Raw genomic sequence first — 18,488 nt, forward strand, 5'->3', positions numbered from 1 at the left:
ACTTTCCCTGGGTTACCCCATGGAAGGGGAAGAGTTCTTTCCATAAAGTGTAATTATGTAGCTGTGGAAATTCTTGTCTTGAGGCTCTGCAGCCATTCTGGACATCAAAGTGGGCACAGAGCTCCTGAAGGGTTATGGTCCCCTCTGTCTCAGAGCTGAAATGGTGTTCTCATTGCTGCCGTTAGTGTGTTCCTCCGTGCTTCAGCTGTGGGTCAGAATCAGGACCCCATGCTTAGCCTCTGAGGTCTTCAGCTGTGTATCTTTGCAGGTGTAAGAGGTGAGCCTGGACTAATGGGGATGCCAGGTAAAGATGGGCCTCCAGGGGATCCTGGTTACCCTGGCCTGAAAGGTGAAATGGGCCATCGAGGTGAGTGCCAGAGAATTTGGGACGCTGTACTTTGTTGCAAAAGCTTTGGGTTGGGGAAAATTTCAGAGCTCCCGAAATAGGCTTGTTTGGGGGCTTCTTGGCTTCTTAGAGATTGAAATAAATCACAAAGAACTTGACGTATCACTTTTCAGAAGGATACCCAGTGCTGGTGTACTAAGGCAGCCTTAATTTAAAATATGTCTCCTTTGTGTCAGTATTACCATCAAAGCTGTGAACCTTTTCCTGAAGTACTTACATTGTCATTTACACTGTGTGCAGGTCTCCCTGGCCGACCAGGGGCTCCAGGTATAACCCCACAGCCAGAAGAAATCACAGCCCCTGCAGGCTTACCTGGTCTGCCAGGGATTGATGGTGTGCCTGGCTTTGATGGAGATCCTGGGTTCCAAGGCCCGGTTGGAAAACCAGGTAAAAACACAGTCAGATCACTGAAATGCTGCCTTCTGGAAGAACAACACTCCTTTCTCAATGCATTAGGAAGGTTTACAAGTTTTTCTAGTAATGGAAATAATTCCAGCAAAATACATACAAATGTCATGTTTTATTAGTATTAGGATGTGCTTGATAAATGATTTTCCTGCACTTTGATAGTTTTTGAACTAAGCTTCCAGAATTAGGAGCAGCAGCATGTGGTATAGCTGGTGTGATGCCAGCTTTGGTACTAGCAGGTGGAGTCGTCCTGAAAGTGAAGCACCACTGAGAATTATTTGTATTGTCAATAAAATACTGTAACTGGAGAGGTGCTGGGAACTTCAGCCAGCACCACTGCAGTTTGTATCATTTGGCAAAATGGCTTTACTGGGTCCTGCACCAGGAATCTCCTAGGGCTCAGTAAGTGCCAGTGATGCTTTTCTTAACACTGCCATTTATCCAATTTGAAAAGGTTCGTATTCTCCTTTATTCATGAAAACTCTTAGACAGGGAACCTCAGTGAGCATCAATCCTTCCCCTAAATGCTGTCCTGATCCCTGCCACAGTGAATGGATCTGTGTTGGATCCTGACTATTGTCATCAGTTTCTCAAGTGAATTAAACGTGCAGGGAGTCAAATCTGAGAAAGCCTTTATTAATGCTGTTGGTAAGGTGATCGGGTACTGTGGAGCAGTGCAAAGGGAGAAACTCGTTGGGAAATCTAGTTATACTCTTAATGCTCAGTCATTACAGAAATTGTTCAAATGTACAGCCATCTGTTTCCCAGAAGAATCCCTGTATGGAGGTAAGGGTTTGTAACTACAGCTGTTTGAGTGAGCTCTCAGCATGGCCGCTGACAACATATTCATAACATATTTCTCTTTGTGATTGTAGTTGTAGGACTGAAGGTGTTAGTATGAAGAAATAATGATAGTAGTAATTGTGTTTAATTTCAGGTACAAAAGGTCTGCCAGGCAGATCTGGTTTGAAAGGACGTGATGGCTTACCTGGATCGCTTGGCACCGTTGGGGATCCAGGACCTGTGGGTACCCCAGGACCACAGGGATTTGAAGGTAATTATATGATTTGGGGAAAAAAAGCAAACAGTAGAATTCTGTTTGCCCCCAGGTTCTGAAGAAATCCTCCCCAACACCAAATGAATTACCTTAGGAAGACTGAGGGGTGTACATGATCTTCTGTCTTGTATCTGCAATGAAATAAATTTAATTCTCAGTGAGGAGGGTTATGTCACATGTCATTGTCGTCTACCACTGCTGAAGTTTAGCTAGGTACAATTGTGAACATCTTTTGGGTTTAATGTTTTGTGCATGTAGGAGCCATCTTGAAGGTTTGAAAGAGCAAAATGGTATTCATAGCTATCAGGGCTGGGTGGTAGAGGCACTGTGAGAGAGAGAAGCTTTGGATTCTGCCACAGATTTGTATGGCTTTTGTCCTTTCTGTGTCAAAAGAATATTACCATGAAGAGTACTAGAATGAAAATGAATTTGTTAGGTTTTGGTTGGTGCTTTGAGATCCTCAGAATTACTGTACCGTGAGATATGTGCTAACTCTTTGGTACTAGAGTTTTTTGGGGAAAGACAGAAAATGAAATGAGGTAGGAAATGGGTGGGTACTATTGTGAAACGGCTGCTTTTAGAACTGGTGCATCTAGTCGGTCATACAACCATCAAAATTTGGCCTCTTCTTCGTACAATGCTGACAAACACTAGGACAGCAATGCCAAAATCAGGTACAGAGCCAGCTGATGTCCACATTGCCTGTTAGTGATTCCTCTTCTGTCTTGCAGGTGTCGCTGGAAAGCCAGGCTTGCTTGGTTTGCCGGGAATGCCGGGTCGGAGCGTGGGCGTTGGGTACACCTTAGTGAAGCACAGCCAGTCAGACCAAATCCCACCTTGCCCCATAGGAATGAACAAGCTCTGGGATGGCTACAGCTTACTGTATGTGGAGGGGCAGGAAAAATCACACCACCAGGATCTTGGTGAGTTGACAATCTTCTCTCAGGCATAAACAACGTAGGCCAAAATCCCATTTCTAATGAGCAATTTTCATGGGTACTGCTGAAAGTTGTGGTGGAGGAAGTCTTCTTGGCCAAAATCTGTGCTGGAAGCAATGTTATTTGTGCCGTGCTCTGCCACTCCTCACTGGTGTGTATGAGTTTGAACTCTTGGCAGCTGCTTGGTGTGACTGCTTCTCCAATTCTTCCAGGTTTTGCTGGCTCCTGTTTGCCTCGCTTCAGCACCATGCCTTTTATTTACTGCAACATCAACGAAGTGTGCTACTACGCCAGCCGAAATGACAAGTCCTACTGGCTCTCCACCACTGCTCCCATCCCCATGATGCCAGTGGACAGCATGCAGATCCCCCAGTACATCAGCCGCTGCTCAGTCTGCGAAGCGCCCTCCCAGGCTGTGGCCGTGCACAGCCAGGATATCACCATCCCCCAGTGTCCCCTCGGTTGGCGCAGCCTCTGGATAGGATACTCCTTCCTCATGGTAAGGATACCACTGCTAATGCAAAGGCAGCTTTAAACGTGTTTGGATCTCCTCTTTGAGATTAGGTCACTGAGGCTGAATTCTCTGAGTTGCATGTAGGAAACTGTATACAGGGCTGTCCTGTAGCTTCAAGTCCAGTAGTAAAACTGAATCAGTAGTTCTGCATTGCCACAGATACTCGTTGTGCTTCAAACCTTTAAATGCAGAAACACCAATTAAGCTACAGCGTTGTCTTAATCCCCTCTCTACTGGGACAGTATTTTATTGTGCTCTCCTAGAAGACCATCAGTGTGAGGTTGTTGGAAAACTAAGTCAGCATTATTGTCTCTCAGTTTTCCCAGTTTGCAAGTGACAAGCTGATTTCCTTTATAGCAGGGCTGTATGCTCAGCCTAAGTACCTTCCTTTGCTTCTTTACCTCTAGCCCTGATTCCAAACCCGGTTACAGATAGCCAAGGTTATAACCATAAAGCTGGTTGCTTGTTTTACTCCTTTCAGCAACAGAACTTGAGTTACTGCCCTGTTCACCTCGTTTTCTGTTCCTTTGAACTCATTTAAATAAACATCTTTATTTAGCACACAGCTGCTGGTGCAGAAGGTGGAGGTCAGTCCCTCGTCTCACCTGGTTCTTGCCTGGAAGATTTCCGTGCTACTCCATTCATTGAATGCAACGGTGCCAGGGGGACATGCCATTACTTTGCAAACAAATACAGCTTCTGGCTCACGACCGTCGAACCGTCACAGCAGTTTGTCAGTGCCCCTCCCTCAGAAACCCTGAAAGCAGGACAGCTTCGAACAAGGGTCAGCCGCTGCCAGGTGTGCATGAAGAATTTGTAACAAAAATGCACAAAAATAACTCGTTACCTAAGAGTAGGTATCACTGATGTGGAGAAAGATAAATTCAAACTGGTTTTGCGCGTGCTTGATGGATGAATCAAGATGGCCAGAATTCCACAAAAATCAAGTGTCAAGTCCAGGAGTTTGCACACAGAGAAGGGAAGACCAGTGCTCTGAAACCTGTTTTACGGAACATGGTGCTATGCTTTTACTTTAATGTTGTTTGGGTTATTTTTCCTCATTTATGGCTACCTCAGAAAGCCTCTGTGAGTTCCTTATTCAGACTGAAGAGTAACTGCTGTCTCACGTTACACCACTCCTCTGTCCAAGGCACACACCAACCATCAAGAGAGACTTCTCAAAAGTTATGCTTTACTAGTGTCTTTGCAAACAGTATTTGGTCTAGTGTAAGGGAATGAAGACTTATTCTCCTATGAAATACAGAACTAGCTAAAATTTATAATGCATTGTAGATGACAGCATCAATGACTTAAGCATTAATTGTTGATAACTGACTTCATTTGGAGGAGTCAAAGATGAATTTGTTTTGCTTTGCTTGTTCAACAGATGGGACATTCTTTGGCTTTTTGATAGGTAATCAATTGTAATCCAGACTCATATCCATGGTTGACTTATAAGAGCTATCCCAGTGAAAAATACACTTATTGATGTGGAATCCAAAACACCCCTAGCATTCTTCATAGCTTTCTGTTGAGATATATTCCAGGTAAAATGTCTACTTCAGGGTTTGTGCTTATCTTCGTGCAGGCAGAAACACTTCATTATTATGAACATAAATCTTCTTTCTGAGGTAGCCTTGGCACAGTCATCTTGTAATTATTCAAGCTGTGTGTATTTAAAAAGTAGAGGCTTACTAAATAGCATGCAGGCTTATGCAAACACAGAAGAAAGCAGTTATGATGTACATTTTTATTTCTGCAGTCACGATCTGTTGTATTCTTCTTCCTCTAGGCTTTATTTCTGTCAGTTTAAAAAGCTGTATTTCTATTGTATGCACTATTAAGTAGTCCCACTTACCTTCAGGGCATAATTAAAGACAAATGTTACTAATTCTATCATCCTTACATATTTTGAGGGAAAGCCATGAAAAAAGCAAGCGAACGTAATGTATATCATGAATTCATTCAGTTGGGCTAAAGCTGTTATCCATCTCTCTTTCTAGAGGGAAGCATATGAAATCCTTATATATTGACGTTCCATTACATTTAAAAGAAGTGCCTTGCAAATACACTATCACCTTGGCATAAAGATTGTAAAGATATTTTTTTCAGAAAATTACTACTAATACAAGACCGAGACATTATTTTAAAGTGTTATTTCTTTACTAGGTTTTAGAACTCTAGCTCTATCCCACAAACTATTTAAGAAAGTGCTTAGTTTTAAGCAGGTAATATTTTTACCTTTGAGGGATTCGAACTAGATGATCGTTAAGGTCACAACCCTTCCAACCCAAACAATGGTTTTTGGATTTGGATTTTGCATAACTAGGATTTTGTAGATTTATATGCATAATGTGATGTTACATTCCCAGATCAGGGTCAGAGAGCTCTGCCTATTTTAGAGTTGAATCACAATTTAGTCTTTCATTTAACATATTCCTACTTGTGAAAGACCTGCAACTGCTTTGGATGTATTTTGTAAATATTTTTAAGGCATTTTAACACTCCTGAGTGACAATCCTTTTGTGCACAATACCTAATCTACTTCTTAGCTGTCCTAGCACAGAGAGATCATATGGTATTTGCATCTTGGTTTAAGCAAATGCAACTTTAAAAAACTGTCTGCACACAGTAAAGCTCACTTTTTGAAAATTTCTGCAATTAACTCTGGGAAACTCCAACACGGACTTGGTTTTATTTTTGAACATGGACGCATGCAAATGTGTTTTGTTTTTTTTTTCCAGGATCAGAGCTTTATGCATTTTAAGTGCCAGTATCTTTAGGGAACTACCTCTCTTGCAGTAAGCTGGCTCTGTTGATACCACTACCCAACCTTCCGTCGAGTTCAACAAACCCAGCCTGTTCCTCCTCTGTTTACACATAAGCCATTCTCAGTCAGGTACCGAGGGTGTGAATTCCTATCACCAGGCATTCTTCCAGCAGCCCTATTTTCAGAAGTCTGGTTACCCCCACCAAGAACACTTCTTCAAGAAGTCTGCAGGGCCTCACGAGCTTTTGCTGCATGAGGGGGGCTAGGCCCTGAAGACTTCTTGAATCTCCTCAAAAACCATGCAGCTAATCCCTGGAGAGAGAAGGAAGAAAATTATATTTTTTTCTACATTTGTGGTTTCCAAACTGTAGTTAATAAACATTAAACAAGATGAAATAGGATCTTGTTAACTCTTTTGTTTGAAGAAACACTGGCCCTGATCGGGAGGTGCAAGTGAGAGGAGACAGTATTCAGTATTTCTCTATGTTGTCATTTATTGGTAAAGGTGAAAGTCTGCAATTCATGTTCATTACACTAGCATGACAAAATGACCACAAGGGGGACTGTCTGGTAGTGAAAAGGAACTTTAGCATGGATTAAAAATCTTTGCCTTTCTTTATTCTGAACTGTTTTTCTTATGGCTGCTAGAGAGATGCTCTGCCTTAGAAATAAAACTGCCCAGGCTGTTCTGATAAATCTGTAGAGTTAAGGCACTTCTACCAAAACAGATTTCAAAAGGCGAAAAGTCCAAAAGCAACGATTAAGTAATCTGTGTACGCTTATATATTAAGTTTTAAGATAACCTGGTTTATATTTAGTTCACACAAATTAACAAAACATAGCAGCATACAACCTAAGAAAAGCTTAAGAAATTTATTAGATGCACAGATAAAGTGCTGTAACAGAGAAACTTGTGTAAATCTATTTTAAAATAAATAAGGTACAGTTAAACCACCTTTGACTCATTTTAACTCTGAAAGAAATAACCTAAGTTTTAATCATTTGAATTTTAAGGTCAAGGTGAAATATACCATAACTATAACAGTGGTTGTGATCTGTATCAACTATTTGAGTCTCCTGTTCCTTTTGAGGTCTCCCAGAAACAGGAAGGCTATTGCAAAATGTATACATTAGACATAGTTCCTTTTACAGAAACATTTTTGTAATAAAGTCTGGTTGCTCAAATACATGTTAAAATATTTAACAAGGAAACAATTTTCTCCTGATCCAGTCGATCTTTTAAACAAGACAATGTATTTTTCCTATGATGTAGCCCACAGGAGGAAACAGAAGTAAACATCCTCCTTAACTGAAGACTGTTTTGCTTTAAGAACTAAACTATTGCATTATTATAAGAGAGCAAGAAATATCCATTTGGGTTATCCCTTTCTCCAAACATAGTGCCCAGTGATACATGTATTTTTGCCTTAATCTCAAAGGCCCATTTGTCTTCAGGTAAGATACATTAAAAAGAGATTCCCTTTAAGCATCTTATCACAAGATCTCTTACTGCCTTTCCATCCAGGGAAGCTTGTGTGTTAAACTGCTGTTGGAGTTTTGGATGCTACTAGGTTTCTGTGCTCTGTTATCCATAATTTCAGGCACTTTGGGGCTAACATGGCTGTTTAAGTCAATGCAATTAATATTACCAATATATTCAATACTCAGAAGAGTCACCACAGTGCCCTTCACACACTCAGGATTTCAAATTCTTCTTCCAATTCAAATAGCTTGTCGGTAGATTCAATGAGTTCTGTAAAAAAATAAAAAGATAAAGAAAAAAATGCTTCTAAAGACATGCCTGATTTTGTTTACTTAAAAAAAAAAACTTTGAAAGACGCATTCCAGAAAAGTGTTTTGTAAGAGCAAAAAAAAATATGTGCTAGCAATTGTATGGCTTGTTTGGATACATGCCTGATATATATTGCTTGACACTTACAAAGGATAGTTATTCTACCTGTGATTATTCTTTTATTTGCTAACGAGGAATATTACATTGCACAATTGTGCTTTTAATCAGTGCCTTACCTGCTCCTGTGGTTGTCACTTCTGGTTTTGTTGGAGGTATGAAAGGAGGCCAGTGTGGTGGGTGCTTCTGGACCAGCTCAAACATCCGTAGACTCTGCTGCTTTAGAATCTCCTGAGGACAGAATACTTCCATTTTAAAAGCTGGCTCAGGAGAAGCTTCAAACACAAAACGTGTCTGCTTAATTGAAAACATTTTTTAATTACATATGTCCATCAGGAAAAAAAAAAAAAGGCTTTATGCAGACATACTGTGAAATCCAAGCACCATGGTCTCTGCAATACTTCCCTAGTTAAAAACACATCTGGAAGACAGATCTCTTGAACTGTACTACAAATTATCAACCTTATAATTAGCTTTGGTATCTACACACCTGTAATTTTGTTTACATTTAGCAAGCACACCAGGAAGGTACAATATTTTCTGCTTTTTAAGAGAAAGTTACTTGCATAGAACTCTCTCTTCTCAAGCTTTCTGTTGATCAATAGCACAAAAGACAGATCTATCAGCTCCTCCAAAAACAGATTTTGAAGGACAGGTTTTGGTCAGGAGAAAAGTTGTTCCTGAAGCCAAACGCTATTCCTCTTCAAAGGGATGTTACCTCCTGTCCTGTATTTCACTTATTTACAAACTGTTTTCCTTAGCTGATTTTTTTTTTAAAATAAATGCCTTTAAAGGTTGATGGTACTTGACATTCAGACGTCTGTTGCTTAGTTTAACACCTGCATGCAGAAATATCCTCAAGTCTGTTTCCTGTGGCAGCCAGCACCTTCTGTTCTCCCTAGATCAGCAGGAGCTAGAGGCCTTCAGCACTTACAGAATCAGATCTTTAAGATATCAGGGACTAACAGTCATAATTAGAACACGCAATATATTACGTTAAACAATAAAAAAGGATCAGGAAGCAAATCATTTATAAGTCACTACAATACGGCAGTTAAAACTTAGTCATTTAGTGAGAATTAGAAGTTAAAAGCAAGTGTCACCCAGTAACACAGTAGTGCTAAGAAAACCTTCAAGGGTTTTCTTATTTTGTTTGTATGTTTACACCCATTTTCCAACTGGCAGGGTTTGTGGCTGGTAAAGTGCTGAACAATTTCTGATCAGCAATTCAGTAGTATTGTCTTACCCTGATGCTTTAATGCATTCTTTTCTATGGCTCATACAATTTGTATACAAAGGAAAATGCAAGGGGAATTTCCATTTTACAAAAAAACAGACAATAAAAACAAGACTTTATAAAGAGCAAATCAAGATGCTAAGTTCCCATTCTTACCTTTTGTACAAGACTACACCAGTTATCAAAATCACATTCTTCTTTGCAAAAGAAGCCCTGAGGGGAAAAAACAAACAAACAGAGTTTTACCTTTGCAAATGGTAAGTACGTGGTACCACCAGGTAAGGCGGTTTGACCTCTGATACACTAATACCCCGTACGATCACTAAATATAAGACTCAAAATATGTGGCAGCTCTAGGGAGAGACCCCAAGGGGAGAACAAGGCCCTGCAAACCCTAACGAAATAGTCAACCAAAAAACAGCAGCAGCTCCTGTGTGCTCCTCCATGGAGTGCCACCCAGTTCCTACAGTCCAGGTATCAGCAGAAGCTGAAACCTCTTAGATGATGGACCCCCTAAGGAACATCTCCACTCCGGTATCTATCCTGAAAATATTTGCTCTTTGTTATGATTTTGTCTGCCTCACTGCGTCATTCCACATTTTGCACAGTTACATAGTTAAGTATTTAAAAAAAAAAAAGAATAAAAAACTTTCTAAAAAGCAGCAGTATTAAAAAACTGGTATGTGAATGAATGAAAGATACCGGTATCTTTACAGATTGTTTAAAGCTTTAGAAACACATCCCACTGCTGACAACTGTCAGTAACCCAATCACAGGATACTAGCATGGGATCAGATCCAACTTTTTCAAATACCACGGTGACATTTTGGGTGAATTCTACAAATATCTCCACTTAAACATTTTTAAATCATGATGTAAAGTAAGTTTAAGTAACTTTTCTAGAGGTGACCAAACATAAAGTAGTGATAGAATAAAGCAAGTAAACCTGTTTCAGTTCCTTGCTCTGACCATTATAACGCCTCTTGAAAGAAGTAAAAGCTGCTCAGTAAAGAAAATGAAGCGAGCTCCCTACAGTACAGACAGTTCCCCACTTGCCCTAAGATTCGTGTACTCTATGTAGTTATGTACAAACTACTATGTGTTGATCACAGAAGACAGCTTTGTGATCTTGGTTCTGTTCAAGGAGATGCATTCCTGCCCTTACCAATATAGAGAGGCATTACTTTGAGATAAAGTATATGCATTCAAGATTTCCTGACACCTACTAAAGCTACTGAAGGGTCCAAATTCATGATCTTCATTCTGTGCGGGGCTTCCTGGCAGTGGAAACTCTCATCATCAACTGTGCCATTTTCTTCTGAATCTACAAAGCTTTGAGTGGTGTGAGGGTCCAAATAGATCAGCTCATTGCCTGGATGGGCAAAATCCGTATGTTAAAAATAAGCAAGTGACGTTAATAAGCACTTGGTCCAGAACTGTAAAATAGAAATTAGATTGCCATCGCAGTCAATATTATCGAGACCTTCCAGCTAGGGATTCTTTAAGAAAATCAGAAGGTTCAGACACAATGTTTCCCATGGGGTACTTAGTATAACTTCCTATTATGACCTATTACTGTAATTTTTTGGTTGGTTATGTTCTATCTTTGTCACATACTTTTCGTTTTCCATGTGAGATCCAGTACATTTTTTTTTTAAATCTCAAGTGTTGTAATCCCTAACGTTGCACAGATTAAAAGGTACAGGATGTTCACAGATGCAATCTGTAATCCCATTAGGCATTCATTCAGAAATTGGAACAAAAAAGACTAACTAAAACAGATTAGGTTTTACAAAAGAACAAAATAGGGTTGCAAAATTTTGGCCCAAACTGGGGTGAAATCTGAAGGAATGCATTTTAAATTAATTAGAGCAATACTTGATAAAAGAAGATATGCAAGAAGGTGAAAAAGATACTGCTATCAGAAAAAGTTTTGAAATACAAGAAAATAAAAGTGACATTTGACCAATACACTTGTCAAATGCTATCAGCTATTCTTAGTATGTTGCTCTTGTTTATGTCATCACTTATTTTTACATCTAGCTTTGCTGTTAACTTTCTGCTCCTGTTAAGGATCATACCATACTGTTTCTAAGGTATTTTAGATATGTTTCTTCATTTATTTTATTCTATTCTCATTTTTCTTTACTTCTAGAGGTTCATGCTTAAACTCCTTACTATTTCCCCGTCAAAAAAATGTTCTCTTTTGATCATCTGCACATTTGGAATAAGTTTCTTTTTTCCTTACCTAAAAATCCTATGAAATAATAGGCATTATTTGGTTTCCCTCCTAATGCTCCCAAAGACTGTGGCATCTTAAAGCATTCCTAGGAGTTCAAAAGGAATAAAGGAAATTGTAATTCATTTGTTTACTGACATCACAGATACCCGAACTTATTTGACAGTAACAAGCAAAGAATTGAAAGAAAACCTTACTTTAAATGCATCAATATATACTGGATTTATGTGATTTATCCCTAGTCGTAGAGGTATAATAAGCAAGAGGGGTTTCCAGCCTGTGCAGAGTCCTGCTGTGTTCTTGTTTCGGCCAAGAGCACTTCTGTGCAAATGTGCACTGCTGTGGGACGCGCTGCTGCTCTGAGGAGGGGACCAGCACATTTTTTCTGCAGGAATAAAACCAGAAATCAGTCAATGCACAGAGGAACACAAAGTAGATCTTCCTCTCAGTAGTGAATTAAGCTAGTTTGCCAGAGATCTTCATAGGGCACCCAAGACAAAACGAGCAGGGCATGGCAATTACAGCTATTTTGTTGAAGTAATTCTAGCAGACAGTATGTGCTGGCATGTTCAAGTGAGACGTTAGATAAATGATTGGGGGATGACAATTTAAGACTGCAGTGACATGTACTATTAATGTTATTAATACTGTCAAGCTTTGCCCATAAAACGCCATAGAAATGAAATGGCAGAAATGATGACAGTAGAAATTCTTCAAGGAGCTCTTCACATCCAGTGATGTGAGCACAAAGTTGGCATCAGGCACCAAAAAACCACAACTGAGTTTGTATGTCCTTCTTCCCTTTTCTTACCCTGGCAATACAAACAGATGGCCCCCAAGTATTTGTTCATGTTTAGATATGTTCTGGCAAATGGAGTCAAATCAGAAACTGTTACCAGAAAACTGATGTTTCACTTACTGATGTCTTCAATGACCACTGTATTGTCCATAGATACATAAACTGCTAGTGAATTCCATTCATCAAATAAAGCAAGCTTCCTAGAAAACATTAAGGTACTAATTAATATAAACTAGTTGGATCAAAAGGGTAGCTTTACACTCAGAACCATTAGATGGTTCTTGATTTTAAAAAAGTTTGGTTTTTTTTCTTAAGAAAAAACATACTTTCTGCATTTTTAAAGTCTCCATGTAAGAAAAAGAAAACTTTAAATATTAAATATTTAATATCTTTAGAAAAATAGGTACTGAGTGGTACCAGGAAAAACATATGCACTGTACCATGTGCAAACTGTTTTGTCTCATTGCCAACTGCAGTGATAGTAACAGCTCAACTACATCATTAAGTTTATTACTTTTTATTGCACTTAACAGTCTCTGCAATGGGTTCTTGCCCAATTGTGTCTTTTCTCGTCTGGAAAAGAAAAAAATTCCTATGCCAGTTTTGCACATTACTTTTTGCTTAAGAAGTTCCACTGAATTCAGTGGAATTACTTCTGCCTGAGCCTGCATGCACAGCAGAAATGGGGCATTAAAAGCTAAATCAGCTAAGGGTTTGGGGCACCAAAACTTAGGTGGGAGACAGCAGCACACAGGTTTATGTCCACTTCTGTGAAATCCAAACCTTTGGGGAAGGGAGCTACCCTCTTAAGCTGCACAGGCAGAATTAGCTGTTTAAAATAAGCCAGAAAAAACTGGGTGTAAGCGCTACACCATGAAAAACTTGGCCATGAAAGATCTGGAGTCCAGGGCATGCTTCAGCTCCCCTCCCTCTTCAGATCATGTGCCTGTTCCAGGATGTCAAAGACTTGCTGCTGAGCTCACAGGACCTGTAGCCTAGCCTCTGCCTGAGGTAAGACACCTCCACGTACCCCTGGAGAACTGAGCAGCTTCAGTTCCTTTAAGTGTGGCTCCCAGACTATGAGGAGCTGCCCATCTTTATCCAGCAGCCTTGCTGGCAGAACTGCTGCTCAGAAAGGGAGGAATTGCAGCTCAGTTCCCTCCTCGGCCGAGATGGCTTCTCTCTGATGTTTCACACCACCACTCTGACCTACACAATGGCACTCTCAACCTGACAGAGCTGTGCCACTGTGCAGAAAGGAATATACGTCTGTGGTGTGACTGGTGAGGGCATGCAGACGGCATAGCAGGAGACACCTTCCTGCAGTTTCTTTTCCCCAGGCTCTTCCTTTATTAAAATTTAGAGCTCACCCATTCCCAACTCAGTACCTGCTCACCGAGCTTCAGCATCATATTCCATGCTGCACTTGTAAATAGATGGCAAGTATGTTCCTGACTGTGGGACAGTGGGAGATGCAGCCTTCAAAACTCTGCCTGGGCCTTATCTTGGCTGCCCCAGGGGAGTATGTTCTGAATGAGACTGGTATGATCTCACTTACTTCAGTACTTGAGCAACTGTATTTGGTCCAAACCATTCTCCAATTGACTTCCCCTCTCCAACACCCATCTGTGCTGTTTTTATGGTGAAAAAAAGACAAACACGTACATAAAATCAAAGAAAAACGAGACCATAAAGAATGTGGTAACAATATACAGTAAATACCATGACTGTCAAACATTCTAGAGTAACTGCAATCTGTATTTAGCAATAACAATTATTTTCTCAATCTATGCTCTTTTCATAACTTAATGAGTGCTAGTTTCTTTAATAAACAAAAGGTTTCTAAACTATAATGAGAATTATGAATGTTAGTGCCCTTTATTACAAATTACAGCAATAAGCTACAAGACTGTCTATTCTAACATTACTGACTCTGGTAGCCAAGGCTTACATAGTTTATCATGAGCTAGATTCTAGTACTTGGCTTTATTTAGGTCTCAGTGAATGTTTCTGTACTACTAGACTTTGCACCCATCTGCATACATTTTTATTTTTATATAAGCATATACGTTGTCTTCATATCCACTTTTTAAAATTATGAATTAACATATTGCAAATTAGTGATTCAACACGGTAGAAATTTCAGTGGAAAAGACCTGAAAGTTTATGTTTGTTCTTACCCATCTGGTGGATTGAATAACAGCAATCCTTCCTGTCGAGAAAGCATCGTAGGATTCTGTGATATTCTTCTGGTTGTTTTTTGTGTTTTTCCCATTGCCAATCTGAAAGGAAAAATTGATAGAGAATAAAAAACGATGATGTTTTCATTATACTGATCAAATGTCTAGACAGTAGAAAGCCTTATAATGAGATGTTAAAAGACATCTCAATTCATCTCTAATATTTACATTTTGTTTAGAGCTCCTAGAATTCAAAGCTTGTTATTTATTATCAAGCTGCCATTTATCATCATAGGCTAGATTGTAAAAACAGGAAAAATAAAACAAAAATGTCGACTGCAAACATATTCTGACCGATCATGCTGAGCATTGATAGCTATTCCAGCATCTATGAGCTTCCAAGATTATTTAAAACTACAGGCTGTGTTTAGACCTTGTTGGATTTGTAAGCACCCATTAAATAACAATATAAGATCCATACAGAACGTCCAAACGCTGCACTGGCAGCATCCTGGGATGTGACATGCTGATAGAGGCTTAAGACCTTGCACCTGGGCGGTTTGGACCTCGTGCTGGTGACAGGTGAGCAGCGAAGAGAAGGGTAAGAGCTCTGTCCCACAGTGGTAGGTTTTCCCTTGGCCTCAACTTGGGTGTTACACTAAAAGGTTTATAAAGTAACGGCAACAGGATTCCCCATTTGTTCTCCTTCTACGCCTATTTCTCTGCTTAAGGCTGGGATGATTTCACCCAGCTGGACAAGAATTAAATCATTAGGAACTGTTACCAGGGCATCAAAGAAAGTCTCACTAATAAATTCAGGGTTTGTGCTTTTAATGGAGTACTACGAAGAAGCATCTGCAGACAATACAGAAGTTCCCTCAGGACCAGCACTCACCTCTCCCTAAGTGTCTGCAGATCAGTGCTTGGGCCAGCATCATCTGCCCGCATCGCAGCATACATCCCCAGCCGGCGTCCGACGAAGGACCCGTGCCTCCTGTTAGGAAAGTTCACCACAATCAGTACAGGCTTTCGACTGGGTGCAGCACAGAGGACATTTCAGAGTGCTAGAAAACAGCTAGGGCTGTTGAAGCCTCCATGAACTGTCCTACAGATAAAAGGCACAAAGCAAGACTTTTTGGTTCCGTGGTGTTGGTCTAATTCTAATCTCTACGTTGCACAAATAAACAAAATTAATTTATTCCTTGTAGAGCTAATTTACTCTTTTCATTCTTCAAGCAACATTCACAAACAATTTACTGCATGCTATACAACACGATGACCTGATTATGTACAGATATAAATAAACACTGATTTTAATAATCTTCATGTCTGCATAAACAGTTAAAATGATGCTCAAAATGTTCTAATACTCTAGAAATATTTTCCCAGCCTACGATGCCATCACTTATCATGCTATTTAATTTAGAACAAGGCAGTAGATCTGCAGTATACTCACCAATAGGCGAAAACTTTCTTCTATACGTAAACCACAGACGAGCACTTATATCCAACAATAACTTAGATTTATCTGGAATATTTTTAAAAGGAAAGAAATCATTAAAACAAACTTTTAAAGCTGGAAAATTCTGGCTTTCCCTACATAGTCAGTATACAGAGTGCATGGAAGCCTCCTGTTAGCTTGTACATAGAAGATATTTAATACTTAAAATATCTTTTAGCCGTTAAAACCTGAGAGCTTTTGTGGACTTATAATTAAAGTTGAATTATTACGAATGAAATAATTATTAGGCAATGAAGTTTTAAAAGGTGTTTGGGATGACTATGTCCAGCTTGACTGAAACAACGATGGAGAACTATGTCTTCAGGAAAGAACTGGTAAAGCGAGTTAAGGTGAAGAATTTCTACACAGAATTGGGCATTACCTCCAAACCCAACACAATGTCATTTCTAGAAAAGATTAATAATATTAAGTTTAATTTATTTATTTTAATAAATGTGCTTAAAGAATTCTCCCAAAGGCTCTCAAAGGTTTCTTAAGGATCTGACCTGCTGCTCACACCCACTGCCCTTTCAAGGCATCGTTCAGCCAGCCAAAGCTGGACATGGCACCCTCGGATGTCCTGATACCAAGGCTGTATCGATGGCCACTGCCTCTGACACGTAACATGGGACTGTGCCCTTGTCCCCTCCCCAAGAAACAAAACCCATTTCTGAAATCTGATTTGTGTATGATGTATAAATACATCACTCTGCAGTGACTGTTAGGCAATATGTTTCTTTTCAGCAAAATACAGTACATGCCCCAGTTTTACTATTATTATTACTATTTTGAAATCTCACTTTAATTGCAGATAGCAGACTGCAGACAGCACCCCTCAAGGGAAAATAACGTTAGCAATACCAGACATTTCCTCAAAGTTTTGTTGTTTATTTAATTTATAAAACATTTGAAGATGAGAAGTGACCAGATAGTTTCTGCCCTAAGTATGATCTCTTTGCATGAACTATGACAGACAGTAAAGTTCTGATGTCATATTAGGAGGAATACCATTATTCATAGTTGGTTTCTTGTTTATAGGGGAAAAAAAAAAGCTTCTCTCATGAGACATTTAAGGAATGGATGGAAATCAGTAGCTGCTGCTGCATCTGCAAATGCTGTACAAATTTTACAGGTGAATTTGACAGATACCTGCATTTAGGTGGTGTTGCCTTCCTAGAATCCACACCGGCTCATCAGTTTCTGGAAATTCTTCTAAGTAGTCTGACAAAACAGTGATCTGGTTTTCATACCTAGATAAAACTGAACAGGAATACGGGAACATTCAAACCCCATTCCGTCCCCTCCTCCTTTCATGCACACCTTTGAGTTCTTAGACTGAGCTATTGCAGCTTCGCAGCCTTTGGATCTTCTGAACCCTGCTGCCAGCTGTGTTTACACTTTCCCTTAACAGCTGAGCTATCCAATGACTTGGCTGGTTTATATGTTGCTCCTCAGCAACTTCTGAGAGAATAACATGGCTGACACCGTGATCACAAGCAGCCTGACTGAAGCCGACAGCAGAAGTTCAGGTTTATTGCAGCGAGGGGAAGATATAACCCAGGGAAATGAGGAAAGGGAGGACTGCAGGCATCAAGGCTCGTGTGTCCGTGATCAGATGCACACACGGTGCTGCTCAGAGCGATTACGTCCCCATGCTTAACGGGAAGCACGTGAAAAGTGTTAGCGGGGCTGGGTTTTGCTTTCCTAGCCAGAGACTGGAAACACTTCAGGAAAAAAAAGGTATTCAACCTTAGATCTGTTGCTGGCTGTAGAATAACAGGGGATAACTGACAGTACTGAAGGAGGGCTGTTTTTTTTTAGATAATTAAAGCAGCATTTAGTGGAAGAGCGAAAAAGGCCTTTGATGGTTATCTTTTAGATAACAAACTTAAAATGCTGCTAAAAAATTGTAAGTGGAAAGCGAAACCAATGGCGATCATCATTTGCTCTGCAAGTCCAGGAACGTATATGTGGTATAGGCAGCGAACCGCCAGGTGAGCACGGGGGGACCCCGCTTGCGTACAAACCAGCACCAGCGACCCCCAGTCCCTCCCAGTTCTCCCCAGTTCCTCCCAGTTCCCCCAGTCCCTCCCACTCTCACCAGTCCTTCCCAGTTTTCCCCCCGTCCCCCCCAGTTCCCCTAATCCCCCCAGTCTCTCCCAGTCCCCCCCAGTCTCTCCCAGTCTCCCCAGTTACCCCCATCCCCTCCCCCAGTTCCTCCAGTCCCCCCCAGCTCCCTTACCCCCCCCCCAGTCCCTCCCAGTCTTCCCAGTTCTCCCCAGTTCCCACAGCCCCCTCAGGCCCCCTCAGTTCCCCCAAGTTCTCCCCAACTCCCCCAATTCCCCCCAGTCCCCCGCATTCACCTCAGCGGCGCCCCGGGCACCCCCCCCGCCGCCCCTCACCTGACTCCATCCTCCCGCTGTCACCATCTTCTTCTTCCTCCTCCTCCTCCTCCTCCTCCTCCTCGCCCCGACACGGAGGCACACCGCAGCAGCCGCGCGGTGCACGCTGGGAGCTGTAGTCCCCCCGC

General features: G+C 40.7%; 2 protein-coding genes across 3 annotated transcripts in view; one reads left to right on the forward strand and one right to left on the reverse strand.

Moving 5' to 3' along the window:
- The window catches only part of COL4A6 (collagen type IV alpha 6 chain), a 126,974-nt gene extending 122,153 nt beyond the window's left edge, over positions 1-4,821 (forward strand). Inside the window, exons 41-46 of the mRNA XM_040572623.1 lie at positions 269-367; positions 647-793; positions 1,752-1,868; positions 2,603-2,794; positions 3,022-3,308; positions 3,883-4,821. Of these exons, the coding sequence (XP_040428557.1) occupies positions 269-367; positions 647-793; positions 1,752-1,868; positions 2,603-2,794; positions 3,022-3,308; positions 3,883-4,143 (1,103 nt within the window). The 3' untranslated portion in view covers positions 4,144-4,821. The remainder of the gene's footprint in view (positions 1-268; positions 368-646; positions 794-1,751; positions 1,869-2,602; positions 2,795-3,021; positions 3,309-3,882) is intronic.
- A 2,131-nt stretch (positions 4,822-6,952) lies between these two features.
- Positions 6,953-18,485, reverse strand: ATG4A (autophagy related 4A cysteine peptidase). 2 transcript variants are annotated; one of them, XM_040572625.1, is made up of 13 exons: positions 18,361-18,485; positions 17,108-17,218; positions 15,914-15,985; positions 15,353-15,451; positions 14,458-14,559; positions 13,836-13,908; positions 12,398-12,477; positions 11,676-11,863; positions 11,488-11,566; positions 10,466-10,611; positions 9,396-9,452; positions 8,122-8,233; positions 6,953-7,846 (listed from the first exon to the last, which is right to left on the reverse strand). In XM_040572625.1, exons 1-13 carry the CDS (start codon positions 18,368-18,370, stop codon positions 7,782-7,784), a joined length of 1,194 nt encoding a protein of 397 aa, XP_040428559.1. In that variant the 5' UTR covers positions 18,371-18,485; the 3' UTR covers positions 6,953-7,781. The 2 variants fall into 2 exon arrangements, with proteins under 2 accessions (XP_040428559.1, XP_040428560.1); XM_040572626.1 differs by having other exon boundaries at positions 17,108-17,179; positions 18,361-18,427.
- Between the last annotated feature and the right edge of the window lie 3 nt (positions 18,486-18,488).

The sequence above is a fragment of the Cygnus olor genome, chromosome 13 (assembly GCF_009769625.2).
Source record: "Cygnus olor isolate bCygOlo1 chromosome 13, bCygOlo1.pri.v2, whole genome shotgun sequence".
NCBI lineage: Eukaryota > Metazoa > Chordata > Aves > Anseriformes > Anatidae > Cygnus > Cygnus olor.

What these genes read in the sequence shown, in the direction of transcription:
- ATG4A (XM_040572625.1), bottom strand. An exon ending in AGTGGTCATTGAAGACATCA is followed by an intron (nt 11,864 to 12,397) that starts GTAAGTGAAACA and finishes TTATTCCTGCAG; the next exon opens with AAAAAATGTGCTGGTCCCCT. An exon ending in GGTGTAGTCTTGTACAAAAG is followed by an intron (nt 8,234 to 9,395) that starts GTAAGAATGGGA and finishes TTCTGTCCTCAG; the next exon opens with GAGATTCTAAAGCAGCAGAG.